This window comes from Marmota monax, unplaced genomic scaffold (genome assembly GCF_021218885.2).
Source record: "Marmota monax isolate L192 unplaced genomic scaffold, Marmota_monax_Labrador192_F-V1.1 WCK01_AAM20220418_F8-fsc00244, whole genome shotgun sequence".
In the NCBI taxonomy this organism is placed as follows: Eukaryota; Metazoa; Chordata; class Mammalia; order Rodentia; family Sciuridae; genus Marmota; species Marmota monax.
In genome coordinates this window covers 458,378-486,070 of record NW_026692962.1, presented here as the reverse complement: position 1 = coordinate 486,070, position 27,693 = coordinate 458,378, and the positions used below count along the sequence as shown (strand labels likewise).

General features: G+C 36.4%; 1 protein-coding gene across 4 annotated transcripts in view; it reads right to left on the bottom strand.

Moving 5' to 3' along the window:
- The window catches only part of Cdc14a (cell division cycle 14A), a 161,075-nt gene that overhangs the window by 27,520 nt on the left and 105,862 nt on the right, over positions 1–27,693 (bottom strand). For all 4 annotated transcript variants that reach the window (XM_046452334.2, XM_046452335.2, XM_058581971.1 and 1 more), the window contains 2 exons: positions 26,529–26,667; positions 4,328–4,487 (listed from right to left, as the gene is read on the bottom strand). In XM_046452334.2, the coding sequence (XP_046308290.1) occupies positions 4,328–4,487; positions 26,529–26,667 (299 nt within the window). The remainder of the gene's footprint in view (positions 1–4,327; positions 4,488–26,528; positions 26,668–27,693) is intronic.

The following is a 27,693-nucleotide window of genomic DNA, read 5'->3' as shown; positions in this document are numbered from 1 at the left end:
TTATGTTTAACAGCTATGAGGGTTTCCATATTGCTTTATTTGGGTGCATGGTGTCTTCACGTTGATACACACATACACACACAACGTTCTCATTTTTATATCTTTCAATTCCTCCTAATTGCTACTGTGGAGAGAATGAGTGGGAGAAAGCAAAGACTGGGCGTGGAGAGGACAGATAAATAGCTACTGCAGGGTGTGGTGAGAGGTGATGGGTTGAACTAGGTTATAGGAAACTGCTTATAAGTCTGTACTTGAGGAAGAGGGAAAAAGAGGGGGAAATGATCAAGATTTGTAATATAGATCTGAAAAAACATACTAAAATTAAAATTATGTTTGTTTGTCTAAAGTGATCTTCCCTCAATTTATTTCTGTGGCTACTGGATGTAGTTTAGGGTATTTTTAGGACTAAAAGATATAGAACATACAAACTACAAAATTGTCAGTAATTGATTATTTGCCTTCAAACTCTTTAACCAAAGTACTACACAATGTTATTCAAAACACATTTACATTAATTTACAGAGTAAAGAAACTAAAAACCTGAGGGAAAAAGATTTTGGACCTGTGGAATACTGAATAAAATACACAAAACATGCATATACTCAAGTCCTATGTTTATAAGGGAATTGATCCTAAATATATACCACGTCAAAAGAGCCAGTGCGTTTGGGATTGGGTGGGAGTACTCATTAGAAAATATATTTCTATATATTATGATTCTGAGAGAAATTTATTAAAAAGCAGCTAAGGTTTTGTTCAAAATTACTTTATTAATGTACTAAAACCACAGTGAAAACCTTATGGAGCGACCTCGCAGTAAGGTGACTGAGTACACAGACGGGGCCAGCGTTCCTGGGTTCCAATGAGAGCTCCACCATATGTGTTGTGATCTTGGACAGGTGCCTCACCTTTCTTTACCTCAGTTCTGTATTCTATAATGGGCCTCATGCTGATGGTTATGACATATGGCTACTGTAAGGATTAAAGAGTTAATCCAATGTAAAGTGCTTAGAAGAGTTCCTGTCATGTACTGGATGCTATTTAGGTGGCTGTTGTCATACTAAGTTCCTTGTTTAACTCAAATATTTACATTTTAAATTTTTAAATAAAGTGTTTTAAATTCCATCTTCTTCAGGTTACTTTTTTCTGGTTTTTGTTTTATGTTTTCCGTAATGGTGGGGATTAAACCCAGGGTCTGTCACATGCTAGGCAAGTGCTCTACCAACCAGCAACACTCAGGCCTTTTGTTTTTTTAAATCCCAACCCATAATGAACACTTACAACCCCCTAAATGTCAAAATGAACACTTATTGCTGGGACTTTTGTATTTGAGCATATATTGTCTGTATATAGGTTGGATTATTGCCAATTCCACATCTGTGTCCTTGTTCTTTCTTTTCTCTGAAACAGTAAGCCTTCTTCATTCACTCGAGTAACATCTATTAAGGCCCTGTGGACCAGGAATAGAACCATGATGAGATAAAACCTACCATTATAAAATGTACCACCTGGCAGGGGAGCACAGATAAAGGCCTTGGAAGAGAAGCACAGAGCAAGCCAGGAGCATGGAGCAGGACCCTAAGTTAGATCAGCAGGCTGTATGTATTTCAGAGCACTTAGCCCAGAAATAAAGACCAGGTTCAATAAAGGTAAAGCCTCTATTTTTCAAGATTCCTCATAATTCTCAGTGGACTAAGAAATTTATTAAAGCCCCAGCCTTGTCCATTATTATAATCTGCATCACTCTGGTTAGTATTTTTTCCCACCCACTAACCACTAAAAAACTATATGCAAATTGTCTAGATTAGGACATTACAGAGCGTCCTAATAACCAGTCACAAGAAAATTCTTGTAGGCATAGAAAACAAAAATAATTTAGAATCTCTCCTTTCAATCTTTTATTAATTATTTAAATGGTAATCTCTAAAGAATTAACTACATAAATCCAGAACTTGCATAGGCTTCTACCCTGAACCTGCAACTTGAAATGCATCAAAATCCTTACAGTGTTCTTGACTTTTTCCCCCTACTTTCAATTAACAAGAACAAAGATACTACTCTCTATTAAGTCCATTTTTGAGTAAACTAATTCCCCTATTAATGTTCCATGGCTGACATTAGGTAAGTAGGGGGGGAAAAAAGAGTTCACTGTGTAAAATACTAAGCATACCATCATCCTCTGGCACTTCTGAATTCTTTCATTTCTGCACCCTATAACTGCAGAAACAACAGCACTCATGAATGGTTAAAGCTAAAATAATTAGCTGGTGGGATACAATAGTACCCACCACAATTCATAATTTGTGCCTCACCCCAAGATTCACATGTTGAAATCCTAACCCCTCAGGTGATGCAGGAAGAGGTGGGTCCTTTGAGAGGTGATTAGAGCCTTCATAAATGGGATTACTACCCTTATAAAATAGGCCCCAAGGAGCCTCTGTGTGAAAACACAGGAGAATGCACCAGCTATGGACCAGAAAGCAGGCCCCTACCAGACACAGAATCTCCCAGCTACTTAAACTTGGAATCCACAGCCTCCAGAATCATAAGAAATGAATTCCTATTATTTATTAGCCACCGGGTTTATGGTATTTTCTTATAGCCGCCTATATAATGGGACACAGCAGGAGTCACAGAAACAGCCAGCAACTAAAAATAAGCCTATATTTAAAACTAGCATTTTTTAAATTTCAATCATATGGCATTCCTTGCTATTCTAGTGATAAGCGTTAATTATTCTTAAGTTCAACAAAATGGGATCTAAAAAATGAGAATCAAGTGTCCAAAGTACCGGACATTAATTTAATATAGCATCCTACAAAAAGCATTGTTATTGAAAGTTAAATGTGTTCCTCAGATAAAAGGGATAAATGTCTTTTGTCTTTTCAAAGGTCATAACTCAAAGCCTTATTTACTTGAATTCAACCTGGGAAGGAAATGCTGACCAGAGCAAGAAAAGTGTTCTTGCTTAGCAATACTGTCACATTAAAATGCTCCTTCATATCCTTTCTGTTTGTTTTTAATAGGCCAGACTGCAACCCAGAGACAAGAAAAAATCAACAAAGGCTCTGAACATCAACATGACCTTGGCTAACATTTGCATTCCACCAGGACAGATGACTCAAACAAGTAAACTTAGCCATTCCTTCAGTGGCTGTCTTGCTGAACATACACAGAGCTTAAAAAATCAGTTCCTTTAGGAGTCTCCATACTTTGTCCTTCAAAAAAACTCACTCTCACCATCTCTAAGCACTCTGGTTCTCTTTCTTGCTAAAAGAAATGTTCGGAAGATGCCAAATGTTGACCTAAGAGAGCTATCATTCACTCCTTCCATTTTGGGTGGCTCAAAGGTGTTAAGGCAGAGTTGCAGAGTTTTATCAAGGCCCTGGTCTGGGGCTAATGGATTGCCCTCCGATAGAATGCTTTAAATATTTTTAAACATTTTTTTTTGCTTCTTTAGGGATATAAAAATATAAACCAAGTACTTAACTTCACTTCAGGCATAATGATGGAAGGAGCTAAACTAGGAACTAGAAGTCCAATCTCAAAGCAGTTCCACTCTTAAATAATTCTGGGACCTTGGGCAAGTCGCAAATTTTCTGGGACCCTGGTTTATTATGCATACAAGAACTAGAAAATTGATTGTAAGGTTGCTTCTAGTTCAAAAAATGCTCATGATCCTAATTCTTACTAAGTCACTTCCTACCATATCAAAGTTAGCAGGGAATAATGGGAAAAATACCAGATTGGGATCAGACACGCATGGGTTTTAACACTGAGGTTAGAACATCTCTGATATACAATTTCCTTACTATAGGAGAAATAATATTACCTAACTCACCTAGTGGTTATGAAGATTAAACAAGATGACACACACCATCTATTAAAGAGGTTTGCTTTGAGTAGAGCCTCAGAAAATGTATTCCCTAATTGTGTTTTCAACTCTGCACTTACTTTACAAATCAACATGAATTGAAGACTTTCAAAGTACCACTGCTGACATGGACTACTTATTCAATTGTAACATTAAAATTTCTATTTCCAAATAGTTTGCTGTTCTACCTCCTTCCTATGAATATTCTGCATATCTGAACAGCCTCCTTTCTAATTGGACTCCTTCAATTATAGCTTTTTTTTTTCTTTTCTTTTCAAGGGCAATTGGTTTCTTCGCTCTGCTCCTTGCTTGCATGTGGATAACTCCACACCTAAACATTTGGTCCTCTTCTCAGCATCTCAGAGAAAAGATACTGCTATGTCATACCTGTTCAATTGGAAAACAAATACAAATTAATCTAATTGAGATAGAATCTTCCTGGGGGAAACTCACCTCTCCAAATCTTTCCATGTTTTGTATTTTTGATAAGCTTCCACTAATAGACATATCATCCAAGCTAGAAAGAATTTTATTAATACTTCCTTCACTGGATGGTCTATTTTTCAGTTTGGATCGGAAAATGTCTCCTTGTACCCACAATGATGCTTGTTTTCTGTAAGAGAGCAATAAAAAACAATCTTTAAAATAAACTACTACCATCTCTTCCTAAAAATTAAAAAGAGAAAATATTAGCAGGACAACATTTACAAATCAGACTATGAAAATCAGATTGTGAAATAAGATATTCATATTATGAAATTTTGAATAAAGAAAAATAAAATATCTTTCAAAAGTCAAAATAAATTTAAATTCTATATTAAACACAAATAACCACTTTCCAACATTTGTCCATATAACTATGCATGGGTTGACTATTGAGGCCCTCATTATAAAGACTTGAGAAGTTTCTGGCCTTTCAAATATGAACTTGAAGTTTATAAGATATCTTTCAAGTAGTAGTTTTATTTGTCTGTTATAAAAACAACCAGAATGAATTGGATTGACAACAGATGCAAGAACTCAAGTTACATGGAGATTATACCCCCCAAAGCACTAAGCACCTCCTTTTGTGGACCCTCAACACATAACTTTTAAAACCCCACTCTTAAAATCTAAAAGCAAGTCCTAAAAATCCCAATCAGTTTTTCCTTTGGGAAAACAAAATGTGTCTGAGGTTCATTCATAAGCTTTCTTTTATTCAGAAGGCACAAATGCAACTGTTTTCAAGGTTATCAGAAGAGAACTTAAAATACATGAGCAAAATAATCATCAAGGGCTTCTATTTTTATTGGTGAGGTCACCTTCATACATTTCTTTTAAGATAAGTTATTCCATAGAATAGTTTTATTTCTATCCTATATCACATTCTACAGGGAGGAATTAATCATGAGGAACATTAGCAGTCAATGAATAACAGCATTATCAGGGTGATGCTACCAATAAGAACAGATTTTTTTTTTTTAAGCAACAGGCAAAGAGAGCAATCCTTTCTCTCACAGTTTCTACATATCACATAATTCAGGTTTATTAACAAAAGAAGTAAAGCAATGTTACACTGGGCCCTTACAAAAGAATCCATCTCCCCTTATAAATAAAGTTTATTCTCAAGTCAGAACATTGTTGTTTTTAGTCAAACACCATTGAATGTCAGGAAGAATAGGTTAACCTGTAGATCACAGCTACAGTGCACATGTGTAATCCCCCAACACACATTTAGATATTATCTTACAAAAATAAACACTGTGTATAACATAAAAAAAATTCGCTGAAGTATTATTTGCAATAGAAAAATTGTTGGGAACACCCTGGTGGAAAACCAGCTCATTAGATTGCATTAGCCCCATTTTATGCAGTATTTCCTGGATGCATAAAGCCTGTGATGGACCCACATGAGGTAACAGGAAAGAATGGCCATGAAATGAAGTATTAATGAGTGAAAAGTACAAGTGGCAGTGTGTGGAAAGTGAGGTCCCTTTTGTGCTAAAGGAAATAAAAAAGTTGTAATGTTAACAAAAAGTTCAGTTACCTAAAAAAAAATCTCACAAAATATTCACCAGTTACCCTGAGAAGGGTGATAAGGGAAACTTTCACTTTCTACTACATCATGTCGACACTACTTGACTTCTTTTTAACAATATGCCTCAATCACTTTGCGGGGGAAAAAATGATCTAAAAAAACAAATAAAAATAACGATGAAAGCAGAACAAAGCTAGATAAGTACGGAAAGGAATCTTTGAGGTTGTTATAAGAGATGACAGACAACACGTCACTGTATATTCTTAACAACACGACTTACAAAGGTCCTTTAGAAGTTAGCAGAATAACTGCAAAAAGGTTAACAGCATGGGGTAGGACTGGATGAGTGGAGGACTTTCTTTTTAGTAGAATATCCTACCCTACTTTCAAATATGAGGTAATTTTTCCTTTTTCCCCCGTATTTTAAAATATATATACACAAACACACACACACACACACACACACATATTCCAAGTAAAACAAAGGGGGAAGAAATACCTTTACATCTGATTTCTGAGATAGCAAATATACTGGTTATAGATATAAAATATGTTGTCCACATACAGGACTAACCTACCATTTCTTATACTGTTCTCAAATTGAAAACTAGTTTGAATTGTCTTAGCAAAGTTTAGTATACTTCTGAATAGATCAGATGTATTTTAAAAGTCTGCTAAGTTTTTTAAAAATAGGAATAAAATTAAAATTCCAAAAATCTATATACATCAATTTACTAGAGAATGAGGCAAGATCTGCCTTCTATCATGGTGGAACTTGATTTTTGGAAGCAAACCTCTGAGATGTCTTTTCTGAGCTTAGGATATGTACATTGATGAGATTAACATACCACTGCACCACAGTTAATTTATCCTATATATCAACTATAAAAATAAGGATTCAAAACAAAGTCAACATTTCTTTCCTTAGTTCAAATCTTAATAAAATCAGGGAATAACCTCTCATATTTCACATCTTAAAAAAAAAAAAATCTTGCTTTCTTTTTTTCCTACCTCCTAATTCACTACTGCATGCCAACCGCTAGCATAACCTCTGATCTAATCCTTGAATCTTATGACCTCCACACAGTAGTGCACAAACAGTAGAGTCCTGACAGAGAAAGAATGGTTCAAAAGATGACTGTTAAATGCATTACAGTGTTTAGGGTATCTGATTAAAACTCCCACTATAATAAGGGAGACAGAATTCAGCTTATCACAAATATGACAAATTCAGATCAACAAAATACCAAATGAATAAGGACATAAGGGCTGGGATTGGGGCTCAGCAGGACAGCACTCGCCAAAGCGTATGTGAGGCACTGGGTTCAATCTTCAGCACCAAATAAATAAATAAATAAATAAGTTGTGTCCACCTACAACTAAATACACACACACACACACACACACACACACCAAAAAAAAGAATAAGCCTAAGTATAAAAAAACAAATCCTGTCCCTTAAGAAGTTCTTGGTTTAGGACGAGAAAAGTAAACAACTGAAAACCAGTATTATAAACTCTATGACCAAGATTCACACAGAACCCTAGAAGAAGGGGCCCCAACTCAATCTGAGGGACTCAGAGAGAAATTACCAAAGAATCCAGACGTACAGTATTGTGGTGCACATGGATGTTTCCATCAACTGTGGATCATGTATATGTAGTTGGTCCCATGAGATTACAATGGAGCTGAAAACTTCCTATTGCCTAGTGACATCAAAGTCATAACAAGGCCATCGTGTGACACACTCCTCACATGTTCATGGTGATGCTGGTATAAGCAAATCCACAGTGCTGCCAGTCATATAAAAGAACAGTACATACAATTATGTATCCTACATAATGCCCAACAGTGATAATAAATGACTGTTATGGACCTATGTACTTACAATACTATACTTAAATCATTATTTTAGAGTGTTCTCCTTCTACTTGTTTAAAAAAAAAAAAAGTCTACTATAAAACACCATGCTTTGTCACAGGCAGCAGCCTCACAGATCTTGTTTTTGCCACTGTCTCTTCATTGCATCAAGAGACCAGGTAAAGCAATTGACCCATACCATCTAGGCTTGTGTAAGTCCAACTATCATATTCACAGGATGACAAAATCACCTGTCCTTAGGCAAAAAAAAAAATCTGAGAACTCCCTGTCCTAAGGCAATCCACAACTCTATCTGGAAATACATAAGCAAGACTTGGCCAGCAAAAAACATCCCCAAAGCAAAGAAAACAATGTGTAAGCTGCAGAAATAGTGATATCAGAGAACACGGCATATTTGGGGAACAGAGCTGTTTAATTTGGCTGAAGCTAAGGATTTTAGAGAAGTAGGTAAGAAGCAGCTCAAGATGGGTCCTGCATGCTATGCTAAGACATAATAAATCAAATAAATCCACAAATAAATCAAAGACCTGTCACAGTCTTTAGGAATAAAAACCATAAAGTGGGTATAGAGGCAGAGGAACAAAACTTAAGAGGATAAGTTGGGGAAAAAAAAATCTCCAATTCTAAAATAAGTTATAAAATGAAAATCTGATACTGCTGCTAGAGATGAAAATTATAAAGTGACAACTTTCACATGCTTGGTTTAAAAGATTCAATCTGTCCCATCTCTGGAAAGACTTGATTTGAACCTGAATATTAAAGATGAATAAGGTGTCAGAGCTGATTTGAGTGTTGCTAAGCGATGCTGTACGCAAGTGCTTCTTGGAAAAAAAAAAGCAGTGCTCACGAAAATACCTTTTTATTGACAATGAAAACCACGCAAGCTTTTATTGTGGTGTCTGTTACTCCTTAAAAGCCTCATCTCCAACAAAAGAAGTAAAACATGTATTTTTGTATTTAACATTTAAAAATCAAATTTTATGAAACTAACACATCTGCTGGCAGTAAACCCTCCAATTATGCAGTGCATAGAGTATGAAACCACTGGTCCTTGCTACCAGAATCCGTGTTTCTCAATGATAGGAAAAGATTGGTCTTGATCTGAACACGTTGAGAGATGTAACAGGCTGGGGTAATTGCTTTTGGCTGTGTCCTGCCCCTTGGTTAGTCAGACTTAGCCTAGCCAAGAAAGGGACTAAGAAAATAACTAAACAACTTGGCTTCATTATGAGCCAACTTATAATTGATTCTGACATAGAGACTTCATATTTCTTTGTAAATATCTCATCTTATAGTCCTATAGTGAAACTCAAGTCGGTTGTACTGCTATAAATATTTCTGGTTTTGAGTCCAGAGAACAATAGATGTCATTTAGTAGCTATTCCTGCTTATGGCTGACTCTTCTCCCTCACTTCCTTAAATCAAGCTGATCCTACGTTTACACCATCCCAACTCCTCATCCACAGTACTCCTTTAATCCTGGACACATTTTTTCCAGGATGACCCCATCCTGATTCCAAAGTCCATTCAAAGTCACTATCTGGTCATTTTGTGTAGACTTCCTAGCACTTTCTAGCTTGGCCTGGGCCTACTCTAGCAGTGACTAAGATCATAATCTGTACCTCCCACTCTACCATCCTAGGGCTGTTATAGACACAGAGGTAGTTCCCAGCTAAAGAAGTGGGCTGATGAATGCTCTAGCTTGATGTCAGAGGAAGACAGATGAGAGGCTTCAACCAATGGGGGGCAGCAGATGAGGAGACAGGTATTGAAGGGGTCCTACAAAAACACTGAGCCATAAATGGAAGATATTTAGAAAGAGAATTTCTGAAGGCATAAGAGAATGCTCTTAATTTTGAAAAGTACAAGGAAACAATGTTAGAAGGCAAAAAAAAAAAAAAAAAGAATAGGGAATTCTTAGATATATTCAACTAGCTAGATCTAGCTTAGGTATAACCCCCACAATCAGTATTAGATCATTGGAATGTGAGGCCAAATACAAACTTCATACCTAAACCTACCATTTTACTGCTTTCAATATTTTTTCTTCCTATCTCTAGCCCTTTTCATATATTTTTATGTAGAACACAGTAAACAAAACAAAAACCATTCGAAGGGAGGATATAGAGAAACTGGACCCCTCTTGCATTTTTTGGTAGAAATGTAAAATGATACAGCTGCTATGGAAAAGAGCTTGGCAATTCCTCAAAAAATTAAACAGAATTTTCACACCATCCAGCAAGTTCACTTCTGGGTCTATACCCAAAAGAATTGAAAGTGGACCTTAAACAAATGCTCATGCAGCATTACTCACAAGGACCAAGAAGTAGGAAAAACTAAACAGCTGACAACAAACAAATGGATAAACAAAAGATGGTACATATATCCAATGAAAAATTATTCAGCCTTCAAAAGGAATAAAATTCTGATACACACTACAACAATCAACATGCTACAATTATGACATGTGAAATCAATTACAACATGAATGAACCTTGAAAATGTTATGCCAAGTGAAATAAGCCAGATACAAAGAACAAATATTGTAAGATTTGACTTATATGAGGTACCTAGAATAGACAAATTCAAGGAACAGTAGATAGAATATAGCTTTCCCAGGAGCTGAGGAACGGGATAATGAGGATTTATTGGTAAATTTATTAGTTTCTGTTTAGGATGATGAAAAAGTTCTGGAAATAGTGGCAATGGCTGCATGACATTATAAATGTACTTAAAACCACTGAATTGTATACCTAAAATGGATTAAAATGGTAAATTTTATGTTGTACATGTTTTACCACAAACATTTAATTTAAAAATTAAATTTTCTATCTGGAACAATTGGAATGAATATTTCAAGATAAATTTCAGATACTACAACTACATAAAATTCTGATATATACTTAATTATTAAAACTTGAATTCATATTAGTGTTTTATTTTTGCATAGCAAAGTTTCAATGTCAATTAACAGTCAATAAAGGGATCAGAAAATACAATAGTAAATACTGAAAAGAAAATCAGAAGCTTCCATAACAGTATTATTGCAAAAAAGGTCACTTTTAACAAATAGTGCAAACTAAAACTTTTGTGATATGCCTTATTCTAATAAAGGAACCATAATTTATCTTCTGTTGTCAAGTTCTGATTTTTCTATATTTAAGATTTTAATTTCTGTATTTAAGAACAAAATGTTAAATCCTTACATTTATTATTAAAAAAAAAAAAATTATGTTACTTGACCCTAATTGCACATATCTAAAAGAAAAGCCTATTAGGAAATGGCAGGGGTCAACCCCAACTAAAACTCAAACCATCACCATTAGACCTTTTCTAGCATTTTTCCATTTGCTAAACTGGTTTTCTTCATGTCATTTTTGGTAATTTCTAAAATCAAAAGCAATGGCTAAACTATTAATTTCTGATCCAGCTCACTTCAACTGTGAAATTGACCAAATATTCAAAGCACCACAATGAGATGTGGTGCAAATTCACACCTACAGAGTAAGAATGAGCCAAAAACGTGTGCTGTGGATTTGGCTCAAGGACTGCATCATCACATCACCTTAGAGCTTTTCAGAAATGCAGATTCTCAAGCCCCACCCAGACCTGTCGATTGGACACTGTACTTAACAAGGCCCCCAAGTGACTCTTATCCTAAAGTCTGAGAAGCACAAAAGACAATGGAAAGCCTTACAGCTACCTAAATGCTAAAAAATACTTTTGGATTTTGGAATGAAAAGGGTTCAACCACAAAATTGCTCCCTTTTAAAGATGACTTAATTCAAAAGGGCAGCTCTGCTTCACAGAGAGAACTCTCCACAACGTCCAGATTTCGACTTGTTACATGAGTTTTGCTGAACATCCCCCATGAAAGCCCAGCACCTGTCCCTCAATGATCCCCTGAGGCATCCTTGGATGAAAGTGTTAATGGATTGTGATCTAGAGGTCAACATTATGCCACACTGTAAATGTTCAATAAATAGAATCAACCAAATTTTACCACTCCCTGGCTCCACCTTCATACTTTTACAGGTTGTATCTGAGAAGGATGAGTAATGAGAAGGCTCAATAACAAAAGAGCTGTAAAGTACATCTTGAGAAGAACCTTAACAACCTTTAGAAGAAAAAAACATTTGGATTTCAAAATGGTATTCTAGCTTAAGAATTTCAGGTTTAAGTAGGAGAAAGAAACACCTATGGTTGCTTTTGTAAACATGACCTCTATATCCTAGGGAAAAAAAAATACTTGTATAAAACTGACAAACTTTGTATAACAAAGGAATAGTTCTGAAGCTACCCATACATAAATTTATCAGCGACTTGTAAGAACAGTAACAAACATCGCTCACGGCCAGTGACATAAGGAGAATGTTCACTTGAGACACAGAAACACCTGGACATATTTTTGATCTTCAAGGATGAGCAGGAAATGACAAACGAGCTCTTCTACAGACATAGATTTGGAATTAACATTATCTAAAAAGCACTGATTGGCTTTTCACCTCTTGAGAGAAAGAATACAACCCCTTTAACTTGTTCAGTCACTTGTGACAGATGAGAACCTAATGAAAGCTTTTTCACCTTCTTATTTCTGTCTTAATGGACATGTTAATTATTCATGCTTCTGCGTCATCACTGACTTCACCCTTGTCGTCCCTGTGTCATTAGTCAGTCTTCAAAGCTTGGTATTCTTTTCCCTTGAAATGTTTTTGGAGCCCATCTCCAACTCTTTGGTGCAATGTCTAGCCCTTTTGAAAAGGCCCTGTCTCCCTGACAGATGGCAGTGGTCTCCTTTTTAGCTTCTCTGATTTTGACACCCATCATCTGATTCATCTCACACAGTTACAGCCGAATCTTCCTTAAATATTACTTGGGTCACATGACTTCCCATACGTCAAGTACTCCAAAATAGAAGGTACAATGAAAAAGAGAAGTTTAGAATATCCCTGTTCATCATTAGGATCTATACATGCTGCTGTACATATTTACTGATGAAAGAAAGACGTATTAGTTTCCTATGGCTACTGCAAAAAAAAACTACCACAAACATAGTGGTTTAAAAGAACACAGATTTACTTTCTTAGAATTCTGGAGTTTGAATGTCTAAATGCAATACAAATCAAAATCCCAATGGCATTCCTTATAGAAATAGAAAAGGCAATCATAAAATTCATCTGGAAAAATAAGAGACCCAGAATAGCCAAAGCAATCCTTAGCAATAAGAGAGAAGCTGGTAGCATTACTATTTCAGACCTAAAACAATACTGCAGAGCAATAATAAATAAAACAGCATGGTATTGGCACCAAAATAGACCTGTAGACCAATGGTACAGAATAGAGGACACAGAGTCTAACCCACATAACTTCCGTTACTTTATATTAGATAAAGGTGCCAAAACCGTATATTGGAGAAAAAATAGCCTCTTCAACAAATGGTGCTGGGGAAATTGAAAATCCACATGTAACAAAATGAAATTAAACTTCTCTCACCATGCGCAAAACTCAAAGTTGATCAAGGACCTAGGAATTAAGCCAGAGATGTTGCACTTAGTGGAAGAAAAAGTAGGCCCAAATCTCCATCATGTCGGTTTAGGCCCCAACTTTCTTAATAAAACTCCTGTAGTGCAAGAATTAAAACCAAGAATCAATAAATGGGATATATTCAAACTAAAAAAAAACTTCTCAGCAAAAGAAACAATCAGTGAGGTGAACAGAGAACCTACAGAATAGGATCAAATCTTTTCCACTCGCACATCAGATAGAGTACTAATCTCTAGGGTATATAAAGAACTCAAAAATCTTAACACCAAAAAAACCCAAATAACCCAATCAATAAATGGGCCAAGGACCTGAACAGACACTTCTCAGAAGAGAATATACAATCAATCAACAAACATATGAAAAATGTTCAACATCTCTTAGAATTCTGGAGTTTGAATCTCTAAAATCAGTTGTGCTGTGCTAAAGTCAAGACATAGGCAGGGTCGGTTCCTTCTACAGACTCTGAGGGGAGAATCTGTTTTCTTGCCTTTAACAGCTTCTGGTGGCTGCCATGTTCCTTGGCTCATGGCTCCTTCCTCCAGCTTCAAAGTGCATTGGTACAATCTCTGCTTCTGTCATCACATTCCTGTGTCCTCTAAATGACTCTTCCTGTGGCCCCTGTTTAAGGACACACCTGAATAATACAGGATAATCTTCTCAAGATTATTAACTTAATCACTTCTTCAAAGTCTCTTTCTCCATATAAAGTAAATTTTATAGGGACCAGGGATTACAACACGCACATATGTGGGGAACATCATGCAGCCTACCATAGCAGACTCTATGCTGAGCATTATTTAATTATCTATTAAAATATTTGGTATAACACCACTTTCAATAAGACATGTAGACATTCTTTCTCCTATTCTTTACATTAAATAAAATTTATTTTGTACGACAGATAAAACAAACCTAAGAAGACCCTGAAAAATAGAAGAGAAGAATGTAAACTGGTTAGGAACCTTGAGGCCCAAGTAACAACATGTCGTAAGTTCCCAGGGTTTTCTTTTTGTCATATACATCCCGGTCTTGGAGCTAAAGAATGGAGCAATCCTTAAATGTCAACAGAATAGCAACAAAATCCTGCCCTCGGTAGTTCAACACCAGGAAAGTGGCATCCTGGTTAAGGTAGAAAAATGTTTGACAATGACTGCTCAATCTCGTCAAACACCACAGGAAAAAATTTTGTTCCTTTTCCATCTAATCGGCAAAGGCTGAAAGGGGACTTTCATCCCTACCAGGCTGTCAAGAGACACGCTAGGCCCCTCCTCCCCTGGTCAGAGAGGTATCAAAGAAGGGCAGGTAATGAGGTCTCCCGCCCCAAGCCCCACCCCTGTTAACAGGAGTGTCTGTCTCCCACCCTAATCAGGCAGTTACAGGCGCTCCTTTCCTGTCAGCCAGAATGGTGTCAGAGGGGGCCTAATGGAGAGGGAAGACTTTTAGTACACCCTTCAGTAACAAGCTATCCCATCACGGTGTCAGAAAAAGACCATATGGGGAAGTTAGAACTTCCACATCCACCCAGCATTAACAAGAAACCCTCTAAAACTAAGTATCAAGAGAGGCTCAGTGGGACCCCAGGATTCTGCCTCTACCTGATAGTATAGCAAGACAGAAAATCCCCCCCCCACCCCCGCCAACATCACTTTTTCTACTGGAACAGTATACGAGGTCAGGTAAAACAGAGGCTTTAAGTAAGACCCAGGGTCTTCTAACATACTAGGAAAATGTTCAAGTGGACATTTTCAGACATTGATGTTGACTGACCAGAAACAGATAATCAGTAAATACCAAGAACCAAATGACAGAGGTGTTAGAATTATCTGACAAAGGCTGTAAAGTAGCCATAACAAAATTGCTTCAAAAAATTATTGCCAAGACACAAGACCCAAATGAAAAAGAGAAAGTCTCAGCAAAGAAACAGAAAATGTGAAGAAGAATCAAATGGAAATTTTAGAATGGAAAAACATACAACCAAAATTTAAAACTCAGTAGTCAAGCTAAACTGCAAAATGCAGAAAAAAAGAAGAATTAGTGAATTGGAAGACAGAACAATAGAAATTATCCAATCTGAATATCAATCAGAAAATAAAATTATGACCATGACAATGATGGCCATGACAAAAGGTTTAAAATTGATGTCAACAGAAGAAGAAAAGGAGAACAGGATTGAAAGAGTGAAGAAATAACAGCTGAAAATCTTTCAAATTTGACAAGGAATAAATCAAGACATTGAAAAAGTTAAGCAGATTTACAAAAAAGGACAACTCCAAAGAAATCCACACCAAGATATAAACAATAAAAACCCTAAAAACTAAAGACAAAGAAATAAAAATCTTGAAAGCAGCAAAAAACAGAAATGACACCATACCCATAGAGGGAAAATATTTCAAACGACAGCATATTTCTCATCAGAAACCATGGAGGAGAGACAGAAGGGGCACAACAGTTTTCAAACAGTGAAAGAAACTATCTCTCGAGAATGAAAAGGAAATCAAAATATTCTCAGATGAAAGAAAACTAAGAGAATTTGTTGCTGGTAGATCTATCTAGAAGAATCACTACAGGAAGTTCCCTTCACAGAAAGGAAATGACGCTAGAAGGAACTTTAGCACATTAGGAAGGAAGACAATAGCAGGTGGGGGAAACAAAATGAATGTCTCTCCTCCTTTAAAGTTTCTAAATGTTCCATGATTGAGGCGAAATTATAATACTGCTGTGGTTTCTAAGTGATGAAATATTTGAGAAAACTGTACTATAAATGGGAAGAATAAAAGAATATAAAGAGGGTTAATATTTCTATATGTCACTCAAATTGATTAAAATGCTACATAATACATGATAAAATAAAATAAAAATACATGTCAAAATTCATATAACAAAGCTAAGAGAGAAAAGCTTATAGTGTAAACACATATGTTAGTAAAGAACTGAAATATCAATAATTTAAGCTCCCACCTCTAGAATCTAGAAAAAGAGCAAACTAAACCCACAATAAGCAGAAGGAACTAATAAGGATAAAAACATAGATCAATGAAATTAAAAACAAATACAATGCATCAAGAGAAAAACCAATGAAATATAGAGCTGGTTCTTTGAAAAAGTCAATAAAGCTGACAAACTTGTATAAAAGAAAAAAGACACAAATTATAAATATCATAAATTACATTCCTAATCCAAAACTCCAAAATCAAAATCTGAAGCTTTTTGATTGTCACATTAGTTTCAGATATTGAAGTATTAGGGATGTTTAATTGGTAAAGTCTATACAAATATTCCAAAATCTGAAATCTGAAAGAGTGGAGAATTCTACTAAGCATTTAAAGAATTAACACCAGATCTGCACAATCTTTTGCTGGAATAGGAGAGAGAACAATTCCCAATTCATTTTATGAAGCTAACATTACTTTCATACAAAAACCAGGCAAAGGAAGTCCAAAAAAAAGCTATAATATCATACCATTTATGAATGCAGACATAAAACTCTTGAACAAAAATATTAGCAAAGAGAATTCAGCACTAGATAAAAAGAATTCTATACTATGAGCAGGTGGGATTATTCCAGGGATAAAAGATTCATTCTGAGGGAGAATAAAATAAAATAAAATAAAATAAATGACAAAGGAAAGACAAGGAAACATAATTTTATTTGGAGGCTCTACATCCTTTTCTTGGTCTGTCACTGCCTAAGCCAATCTCTCTCTCAGGCCTCCCACTCCCAAACTTCTGGAAAAATCTGTAAATCTTAAAATTAACCATAAACTCTTTCACTTATGAGAACTCCCCTGTGTGCTGCTAATCAGCTCATCGATAAATAGATTAAGCAAAGAGAGATATATTTTCAGTACCCTATAATTTAGAGGACTTTTCAGCATTATTGATCAGGTAAGGGAGACCACACAGGCCTGAGGATCCTGAGAACAACCAGTCCACCGTGAACCATCTTGTGAAGAACTGACTGATGTCATGCTCAGGCTCCTTCCCACACCCAGCCCCTCACCACATTTCCTTTAAAAGAGAGCAGGGTACCCAAAAATATATCTCTTACTCTTGAGATGGGACATATTCACCCTTAAATGAGTATTCTTTGTTTTCCTAAATAAATCTCTGTGTGTCTACTGACACATGCTGAAATTCTTTTCTGTCATGTCTGTCAAGGACCCCACCTGTCCAGGACTCAAGTTTCCCCCTTCTCCAGGAATTACTCAAGATTCTCTTCCAGGGACACCTCTTCTCCCAGGATAATACATGAAAAACAATCAATGGAATCTATCATAATAAAAGGCTAAAGAAGAAAAATCACATGATTGTCTCAACCAAGGCAGGAAAAGCCTTTGACAAAACTGAATGGGGAGACTGCCTCAAAAATCAGCTAAGACTATCTGGATGCCTTCCCCTCAAGACCAGGAGCAAGACAAGGATATGCGTTTCAATCCCTCCTACTCATCACAAGGCTAGAAGTGTTAGCCTATGCAATAAGAAAAGAAACAAATAAAAAGTATAGATTGAAAAGGAAGGGGCTAGGATTGTTGCTCAGCAGTAGAGTACCTGCCTAGCATGTGCGAGGCCCTGGGTTCAATCCTCAGCATCACATAAAAATAAATAAATAAAGGTATTGTGTCCAAATACAACTAAAAAATAAATATTAAAAACAGAAAAGGAAATAAAACTGCCCAATTTCTGGATGACATAATTGTATGCATAGAAATTCAAAGATTTCTTGATAAAGAACATCAACCAAAAACCTCCAGTTAAGAGATATCTGCACTTCTGTGTTCACTGCAGTGTAATTCTCAATAATGAAGATATGAAATTAACCCAAGTGTCCATCAATAAATGTACATATACAGAAAATGAGGGTGGGGATCCTATCATTTTCATTAACATAGGTAAACCTGGAGGATATTATACTAAGTGAAATAAGTCAAGAACAGAAAGGTAAATACCATATAATTTTATTCATACGGTGAATCTAAAAAAGTCAAACTCGTAAAAGCAAAGAGTTGAAGTGGGGGTAGGGGAGAGAGAGATTGATCAAAAGATACAAAATTTTAGTTAGGAGACATAAGTTCTAGAGATCTAGAGATCTACTGTACAACATGGTGACTATAGTTAATAACAATTATTATAGGAAGGCTGGGGTTGTGGCTCAGTGATAAAGCACTTGCCTAGCACATGTGAGGCACTGGGTTCGATCCTCAGTACCACATAACAATAAATAAACAAAAATAATTTTTAAGAAAACAATGAAAAATAGTTTTTAAAAAACAATGTATTATATACTTGAGAATTGCTAAAAGGGTAATTTCAAGTTATTTTTTTTACCAGAAACAGATAAGTATGTAAGGCAATGAATGCTAATAATATATACAAATTTAAAAATATCATGTTATATGCCTTAAACTTATACAATCTTTATTTGTCAGTTTAAAAATTAAATCAAAAGGAAAAAATACTTTTTAAAAAATGTAATTATCCTTGTAATTTATACTCTCACTTCTTCAAGAACTTTGTTTAAATGCTTTTCAATGAGCTCCCTTTGCATCACTTATTTAAAACTGCCTTCTACTCCATTATTCTATTCTTCCCATTATTCTACCGTTTTTCTAGGTAGCACCTGTCACCATCAGAGAAACTACATAATTTATACATTTTTCTATTAATGCTTCTGCCCTGGCCCAATAAATGAGCTCTAGTGTTAAAAATTAACTTTTAAATTCTACTGTGACTTTCAAGTTGCATGCTTAGGAACTTTCAACAAACATTTGTAGGAAGGAAAGAAGGAATCTCTGCCACCTGTGAGATGATATCAAAGGTAGACAAGAATGATATAAACAGGAAAATTAAAGGCCACTGGGAATGATTTAAAATCTACAATTATAACAATAAAATTCAACATGGAGGGTTGAGGTTGTAGCTCAAGGGTAGAATGCTTGCCTAGCACATTGTGAGGCCCTGAGTTCGATCCTCAGCACCACATAAAGATAAATAAATAAAATAAAAGTGTTGTGTTATCTACAACTTTAAAAAAAAAACTTTAAAAAAAATTCAACATGTAAAATGCTGGAGTTGGACTATGAGTGCTGAAGGTTTGATCCCTAGCCTGTGGTACTACTAGAAGGTGGTATAACCTTTAGGGGTCTGGTGGAAGGAAGATAGGTCATTAGGGACATACCCTTTGAAGGAGATATTGGGATTCTGGTTCCTCCTGTCTCTTCCTCTTTTTCTCTTGGTTTCTGAGGAGAGCTCCACCATGCACTCCCCAACAAGATGTGCACCCTAACCACAGGCCCAAAGGTAACAGGGCCAACCAGCCATGGAGTAAAACTTCCAAAATCCTGAACCAAAATCAACCTTCCCTCTTTTGAAGTTTCTTTATCTCAGGCATTTGTTACAGTGACAGAAAGCTGAGACAGAAAATAATTATTGTTATTTTGTTACTGTTAACAGTTGTTTCATTAGTAGCTTAGAGATACATGTAGAAAGGAGAATAGACAAGAAATAAACAATTTCCTTCTAAGTGGTTTACATTTAATAGAGAAACTAAACTTTTATCAACTCACAATAGCAATATGGACTGGGCAAAAGAAAACCATTATTAGCATATAATATAGCTTAAGAGAAGGCTTGTGACTATGGTTAGAATGGCTAGAATAAGGCATGTAAAATTAATTTTCTCAGAAGAATGGTTTAAATTGTCAGGGAAAGAAATTAACAGAAGTGTTCAGCCACCACAGCACACAGGCCCCTCTGATCTGATACTTCCCCCCACAGGGCCCAGTACTACCCTACAGTGGAGCTGAGATTTCCTGGATACCTCACACTCCACTCCCTGACCCAACTGCCAAAAGACATGGCATCAGAGGAGATTTGGGGGGCTGGGGATGCATCTCTGGGTAAAGTACTCACCTAGTAAGCACAAGGCCCTAGGTTCAATACCCAGTACCATATGTAAAATAAGACAAAACAGAGAAGACTTTTGCTCATCCCCTTAGCCACCCTATCCCAAAAGTTGCTGGATAGAAAACTACCACTGACCCAAATTCTTCAGCCTCCATGAAAATGACCTGCCTGGCTTATCATGGCTCACATCCTGGTTTACCACTGTCACACCATACAACCAGCTCTTCCAGGTTGTCTGAAACCAACTTGAACTCTGTCTCCACAACACTTTTCATCCCCTAGTTTCCCATCTCACCCTTAAATTTTCACAATAGCATCTTATAACACCTTCTTTTCAGAACACAGATCTTATGAGGTCAGCACAACCTTGTCAACAAAACTTAACAAAGCATTATAGGTTGAGCATCCCCAATTCAAAAATTCAAAATCAAAATGTCCACAAACCTGAAACTTTTTGAGAACTAACAAAGTTTTGAATTTTGGATAGTTCAGGTTTCAGAATGTCAGATGAGGGATGTTCAACTGGTAAAGACTCTGCAGATATTCCTAAAGCCAAAAACTCCAATATTTGAAATACCTTAGGTCTCAAGCATTTCAGATAAGGAATACTCAGCCTGTACAAGAAAAGGATACATCAAATCACTTATAACCATAGACACAGAGATCCTCAACAAACATTAGCATATCAAATCCAGTCTTATTAAAAAAAAATGACTATTATGGCTCAACATTTGAAAATAAGTGTAATTCATCATCAAAAAGAGAAAAATTGCATGATTATCTAAACAAATACAGGAAAACTGACAAAGTTTACTACCATTTTTAAATTAAAAACTCAAAACAAACCAGATAGAAAGAAGTTTCCTCATTCAGATAAAAGTCGTCTTTGAAATTCCATGGCCAACATCATATTTAATGATATATTTTCTCTTAGATTAGGAACAAAATACAGATGTCTACTTTTACCATCACTTCCAACTGAGCCAGTACAATAAGGAAAAAAGAAGAGAGCTACTAGAACTAATAAGTGAAATTAGCGAGGTTTGTAAGATGTAAGGTCAATTTTCAAAACTCAATTTCAGCAAAATTTTAAGATTCTGCTCACTAAAAGACAGAGTACATGTAGCTGATGAAAGTTTGTATGCAAAATATATGAAGTATATATGCAGTAGATAAATAAAACATTTACAAAGCAATGATTTTAAAAGAAACTAATATTTTTAAATGGGCAAGAGATTTGGTCAGACACCTCACAAAATATATGTATATGAAAAATTAAAAAGTATTCAACATCATTAGTCATCAGAGAAACACAAACTGAAATCACAATGAGATACTATTTCAAACCAACCAGAATGAGGGAAAAAATATATATGATATAAAATGTTCACACAGAAGTGGCACAGCTAGAACCCTCATACATTACCAAGTAGTTTATAAAATGATTCAACCATTTTGGAAAATTGGTAGTTTTTCATAAAGTTAAATTGTACCGAGCCCTATGACCCAGAAATTTCACCCCTGGTTTTTTAAATAAAGGAAATAAATAGACTCACACAAAAATATTCATGGAAGCTTTATTCATAATAATTTGAGGCAGGGGTACTGGGGATTGAACTCAGGGGCACTCAACCACTGAGCCACATCCCCAGCCTTATTTTGTATTTTACTTAGAGACAGGGTCTCACTGAGTTGCTTAGCACCTCACTTTTATTAAAGCTGGCTTTGAACTTGAGATCTTCCTGTCAGCCTCCCCAGCCACTCAGATTACAGGAATGTACCACCGCACCAGGCTATTCATAATAATTCAAAATTAGAAATCATCCAAATGTCCATTAACAATTGTATGGATAAATACACCATAATATATACAGTAGAAAACTACTCAGCAATAAAATAAAGAATGAACTACATACATACTCAGCATAAATCAATCTCAAAAACATTATTTTAAGCAAGAAAGGAAAGAAAGTCAGCCACAAAACAACACTTGGTGTGTCAATATAGCCTAGGAATAGACAAAACTGGTCTATAGTGACAAAAACCTGAAGAAAATGTTTTGCGGTGTGTCAGGGCAAACTGAGAAGAGGTGTGATAGGATTTTCTAGGATGTTCTACATCTTGACTTGGTTTGTGATTATACAGAAGTACAATTGTGAGATTTTTATATCAATTCTAATTCTATACTCCAGCCTTAAACAATTAGAAAATAAAACCTAAAACATGATGCCTCTACGATGCATTCAATAAATTCAAATAAAAGACATCCAACCCCTCTACACAGAAAACTAAAGACATTTTTTATATTATTAAGATTTAAAAAGATCTAAATAAATGAAAGTATCAAGATATTCTTGAATAAGTTCAAAGGACTTACACTCCTAGACATTGACTCATTTAAAGTGCAGTGATTCTCTGAATTAAGGTACTGGTGTCAAGATATACAAACTAACAGAATAGAATACAGTGTCCAGAAACAAACATATGAAGACACTTGATTTATGATAAGATGACACTTTAGAGCAAAGGGAAAAGAGTGTTCTTTTCAATAAATTGTATTCGTTGACATGAATATTGATATGGGGGAAAACAACATTGGCTCTTATCTCATGATATATGCTTTAAAGCAATTCTTGATGAACTGTTGAACTAAATGCAATGGAAAAAAATCAGGAAAGCTTCTGGAAGGTAACATAATATATTCATACTCTGTAGTTGACAAAGATATCTTTTTTTTTTTTCCTTTAGACATGGTCTCAGTATGGTGCCCAGGCTCATCTCAAAATTCTGGGCTCAGCATAATATTCTCCAGCCCCATATATGAGTAATATGGATTAAAATGTATTCCACTGTCATGTATAACAAATTGGAAAAAATAAATTAATTTTTTAAAAATCCTGAGCTCAAGTGATCCTCCAAGCCTCAGCCTCCCAAGTAACTGAGACTACAAGCATATGCCAGGATGCTCAGCAACAAAGATATCTGAAGTAGTACACAGAAAGCATTACCTACAGGGGGAAAAAAAAATTGTGAAACTAAACTGCACCGATACTTTAAAATTCTGTTCTTCAAAAGACACCACACTAAGTGGGAGTGAAATGCACACATACCACAAGGTAGGAGAATGTATTGCATTACATCTAATGGGCTGTATTTGTATTCAGAATATCCCTACAATCAAGAAAAAGACGATCAATCCAACAGAAAACGTTCAAGAAACATACAAAGATACTTCACAGAAGAGAAAATATGAATGGCCAATAAACATGAAAACATGTTCAACTTCATTTGTTATCACAGAAAAGCAAATTAATACTACAAAGTGAAAACCACAACTAACAAAATCCAATGGCTACAATTTAAGACAGACAAGCCACTGCTGATGAGAATATAAACAGGCATACTGACTTTGGGAAACTGTTTACTATCTTCTAAAGCTGAATGCACACACCCAACTGGCCCACCACAGGTGTACATCCACCAGACCACACACCAAAGACACAAAATAGTCAACAACTGGGAACAGACTGAATATCCATCAACAGAGAACTAAAATGTCATATATACTAAAGGTATCATAGCAATGAAAATGAACAAGCTGTGTCCACCAACAGCAGCAAAGATGATGTGGAGGAAAAATAGCTAGATGTCTACACATACTGCAGGGGTTCCCCCTACAGAAGGTTCAGAAACAGGCAAAACTCTAGAATGGTTCTTTTGATGGAAGAACTGGGTAGTGAATAAAAAAGACACAAGAGGTGCCTCTGGATGTTAGTGATGTTCTGCTTCTTGATCTTGGAAAGGTTCCACAGTTGATCAGCTTTGTGAAAACTCACTGGGCATACCCAGTTTATTATATTCCATCCACATGAACCTGCTCTCTCAGTTTTAAAACACTAAGCTTGCTGCTGTCTCAGGACCACACAGGCTCCCTGCATGGAACACAATTCAGATTTTGACAAGACTTGCTCTTTCTTGCCTTTTGGTCTCAGCATTCCTCCATGCTTTCCAAGAGCTCTCTACTCCTGTGTGCCACCCCTCCCCCAATTCTGTCACCTCTTCGGAGCACTTACCACCAGCCATCACCCTGCATACAATACACTTTTCCTTATACATGTTCCTTCCATTAGAAAAGCATGCACCCTAGAGCAAGAACCCTGGCTGCCTTGTTCACTCTCCCTTATCTGGGAGAAAGCATTGCCCAACTCAGGGTGTGCACACAACTACCATCTGCTGGACGGAAGAATGCCACCAGCCCAGTAAACAGTGCATGGGGTATGTCAAGACACTGGCGTGGGGGGGGAGGCAGCAATGAGAGGAGGAAAGAATAAAAGAGTAAAAATCAAGCTCAAATACTTAGCAGAGTAGGCCAGAGACCAGAGCCCTGAGGGAAGAGATATAATAATGCCCGGGGGAGAGCCCATGAGCCCCACAGGTACTTTTCCATGCAAGTTCTGTAAGAAACATTGCAAAATATAAAAGATATAAAAGATACATTGCCTAAGACAAAAAAGATGTCTGCCTGCAGGAAGCTCTACCCTAAGGATTGCAATGGCTTTTTTTCATATGGGAGTTAGACAAGAGAATCATTCCTGCACCTCAGCTTTCACAAATACTTGGAAAACTATAGTATGACTCACAACCTAGGAAATTTCCAGAGTTGTACAGCTTATGTACTCACAAAGGAATAAACCTTTCTTCAACCTAGAGTGCCTGTGTCTTATAACCCAAATTTCTTCTGCTATCACCTTATGATATGGCAGAGCAGAGGCACAATAGGGAGGTGTGAAGGTGTTCACAGGCCGTGCTATCTGACACCCTGAAAACCAGGTGCCCTGGGCCAGGGGCGTTCTCCACTGCATCTCCCCGCCTCGAGAGCTGCACAGTGCGGGGGCCTGGTGCAAGTGTTCTACCAACTGAATGAACCTTCTTCCAACCTATAATTTTAAGATGGATTAAATGGCTCAAAGAACTAGGCTGAGGAGTATTTTGGATTTTGTTTTTTAACCCTAAGGCCATTTGTTCAACTTTGGTAAGTAACTAGTAGAATGAGCACTTTAAGATTCATTCTACAAAGCTCCACACTGTAGGAGCACAGAATGCACAAAAGAGGAAAGAAACAGAGGAAGTCACTGGCCAAGAAATACGATCAAGAACAAAGCACTTTAACAACAGAATTATTTTATTTGTACCCCACAGGTAAAACTCTTGAAGTTTCTGTCTTCTTGCACATTTTTTCTTAAAAAGTTATTACCCTTTTGTCTTGCTCTTAAGCTAAGGTATAACTGCTCATTTTTTCAGAATTTATTTTTTCTTATAAATTATTCCCTATAATACTGCCAACTGAAGTCATCCCTCAGCAGGCTCAAATCTTCTTAATCACTTCAGACACTAAGAGCTTATTTACAGTACCTTTCTATGAAATTCATGATCATTTGTTTCTTACCAACCTAAAATGATTTAATTCAGAAAGGAATAATTTCATGGAAAAGAATGCCATTCCCAACATAAAAGAAAAAAAATGCAGGTTTCAGTATGTCATTAATTGATAACATCTTACAGCTGGACCTAGGTCAACTATCACTAATTTCATCTACTCATTGTATTAATGGGTAAATTGATGGTAACCTGCAGCATTTTAAGGAGAAGCCAGGTGGTCCAGAAAGGATTGTCCCCTTAGAGGTTAAATCTTTCTACCCAGTGGGCTGAGGTTGCACCAAAAGTTAACAAATGAATATGTGAATAAATAAACGTAAAATTTATAAGCATTCTTCTGAATGATGGTCATAAAGCTGGTAAATAGTGGGGCCAGGGCTAAAATCCAGTTTTCCTTTTTCTTTCCTTGGTAACTTCTTGGTTGTATTCAGAAGGTGCAGCCTCATTAGCAGTTCAGTTAGTTGTCAGGAGAGCAGCAAACTTAGTGAAATCACTGACTGACCTTAGTTGTGTTTTTTACTTCATTCTGCTTTTAGACATGCAAACAAAAGAGAAGAATGAAAAGTGCCAAGTGGGATGACATAAGAAAATTGCACTGTAGCCAGATCACACATAGAAAATGACAGAAAAGGGGTAGGCAGAGATGGCTCTGTGATTTTCTTCTCACTCTCACCTGATCTAAGAGATATAAAAGGTACAAAGTGAGAATGCATCAGCTGTCAAATCAACAATATTCTATTAGAGGCACAGACTTCTCAAACAATGCAGCCATTTTATAACTGTGAGCTTGACACTGTCCAGAACCTGGGGAAGAAGAAGTAGAAAGGGTCAGGAACAAGGATGTACCATGAAAACACAGAGGGGTACACTTACTCTTCCAGGAAGTGCTGCTGGGGCCCAATAATGGAACCTGGCCGGCAAATTCTTATCCAAGCGATGATTTCAGCGTGTGTAAACCTGTAGTGCTTCATTACATAACAGGCTATCAATGTCCCTGTCCTTCCAAGGCCAGCTGTAAGAGAGGAACACAGATGAAATACAAAGTATAGCAAATGCATCCACATAAACCTGAAATTAAACCCTACCAGAAACCACACTGGCCCCAAGTGTAATGATAACATTAGCAGCTGAGACACATGCAAATTTGCTATCATGTAGAAATCTGTATTTCTCTCTATCCAGTGGAAAGGGCAAAGTGAAAATGTCACATGGGGGTGGTGGAGAAAGTGATGAAAGCAAAAGGATCTGGCAGCCAAGGACCAGCTGGAACAGGAAGGGACAGAGACAGGGGCCAGAGAGACAAGACTGGAAGGGTGGGGCAGAAGAGAAGCGTGCTTGAGAGGGGCAGGATGTGGCAATAAGGACGAAGAGCTGAATCAGAATTCTGATTGGGTCACAAGGAAAGTTAAAAATGACTGATGTTTCTGACCTAAGAAACTGGTACAATGTTGATTTCATCCATGAAAACCTTTAGTTAGAAAAAGGAAATAGGAAAAAGTTAATGGCTGTTGCTGATGTTTAGAAATCTTCAGGGAGTGGGGGTTGCTTATTTATTTGTTTGATTTTGAGGAATCCTTTTGACTGTTTTCCTTGGTCAAACTGTAGACTCTTCTCAAATCTTCCCCAGTAGTTTGAGAAATTCACAGTGTTTCAGCAAATCTCAGACACCACCGTACCATCTTCATTGTGCAATACATACCATTATTTAAGTTTGACCAATAAAACATGAAACCACGACATGCTATCAATTTAAAACTCCATCCTAATTTCAGAAATGTTAAGGTGTGAAAAAGCGTGTCTCTAAATCAGCATTTCACAACTTTTTTACGTGTACTGTTCCTCCAAAAGCCTCTTTACATTTTATTTTGTTTTTTTTCCTTATCTTTCCCCATAAAATTGTACTACCACACAGGTACACTACATATCTATATATGTATTATGTGTAAATAAATCTGTGCTTTATACAGAAAAAGGTTTTTCACCACCCCAAAAAACAGTTTTGCCTTGTAATGCCTGGGTCGAGAATACACATCAAGAG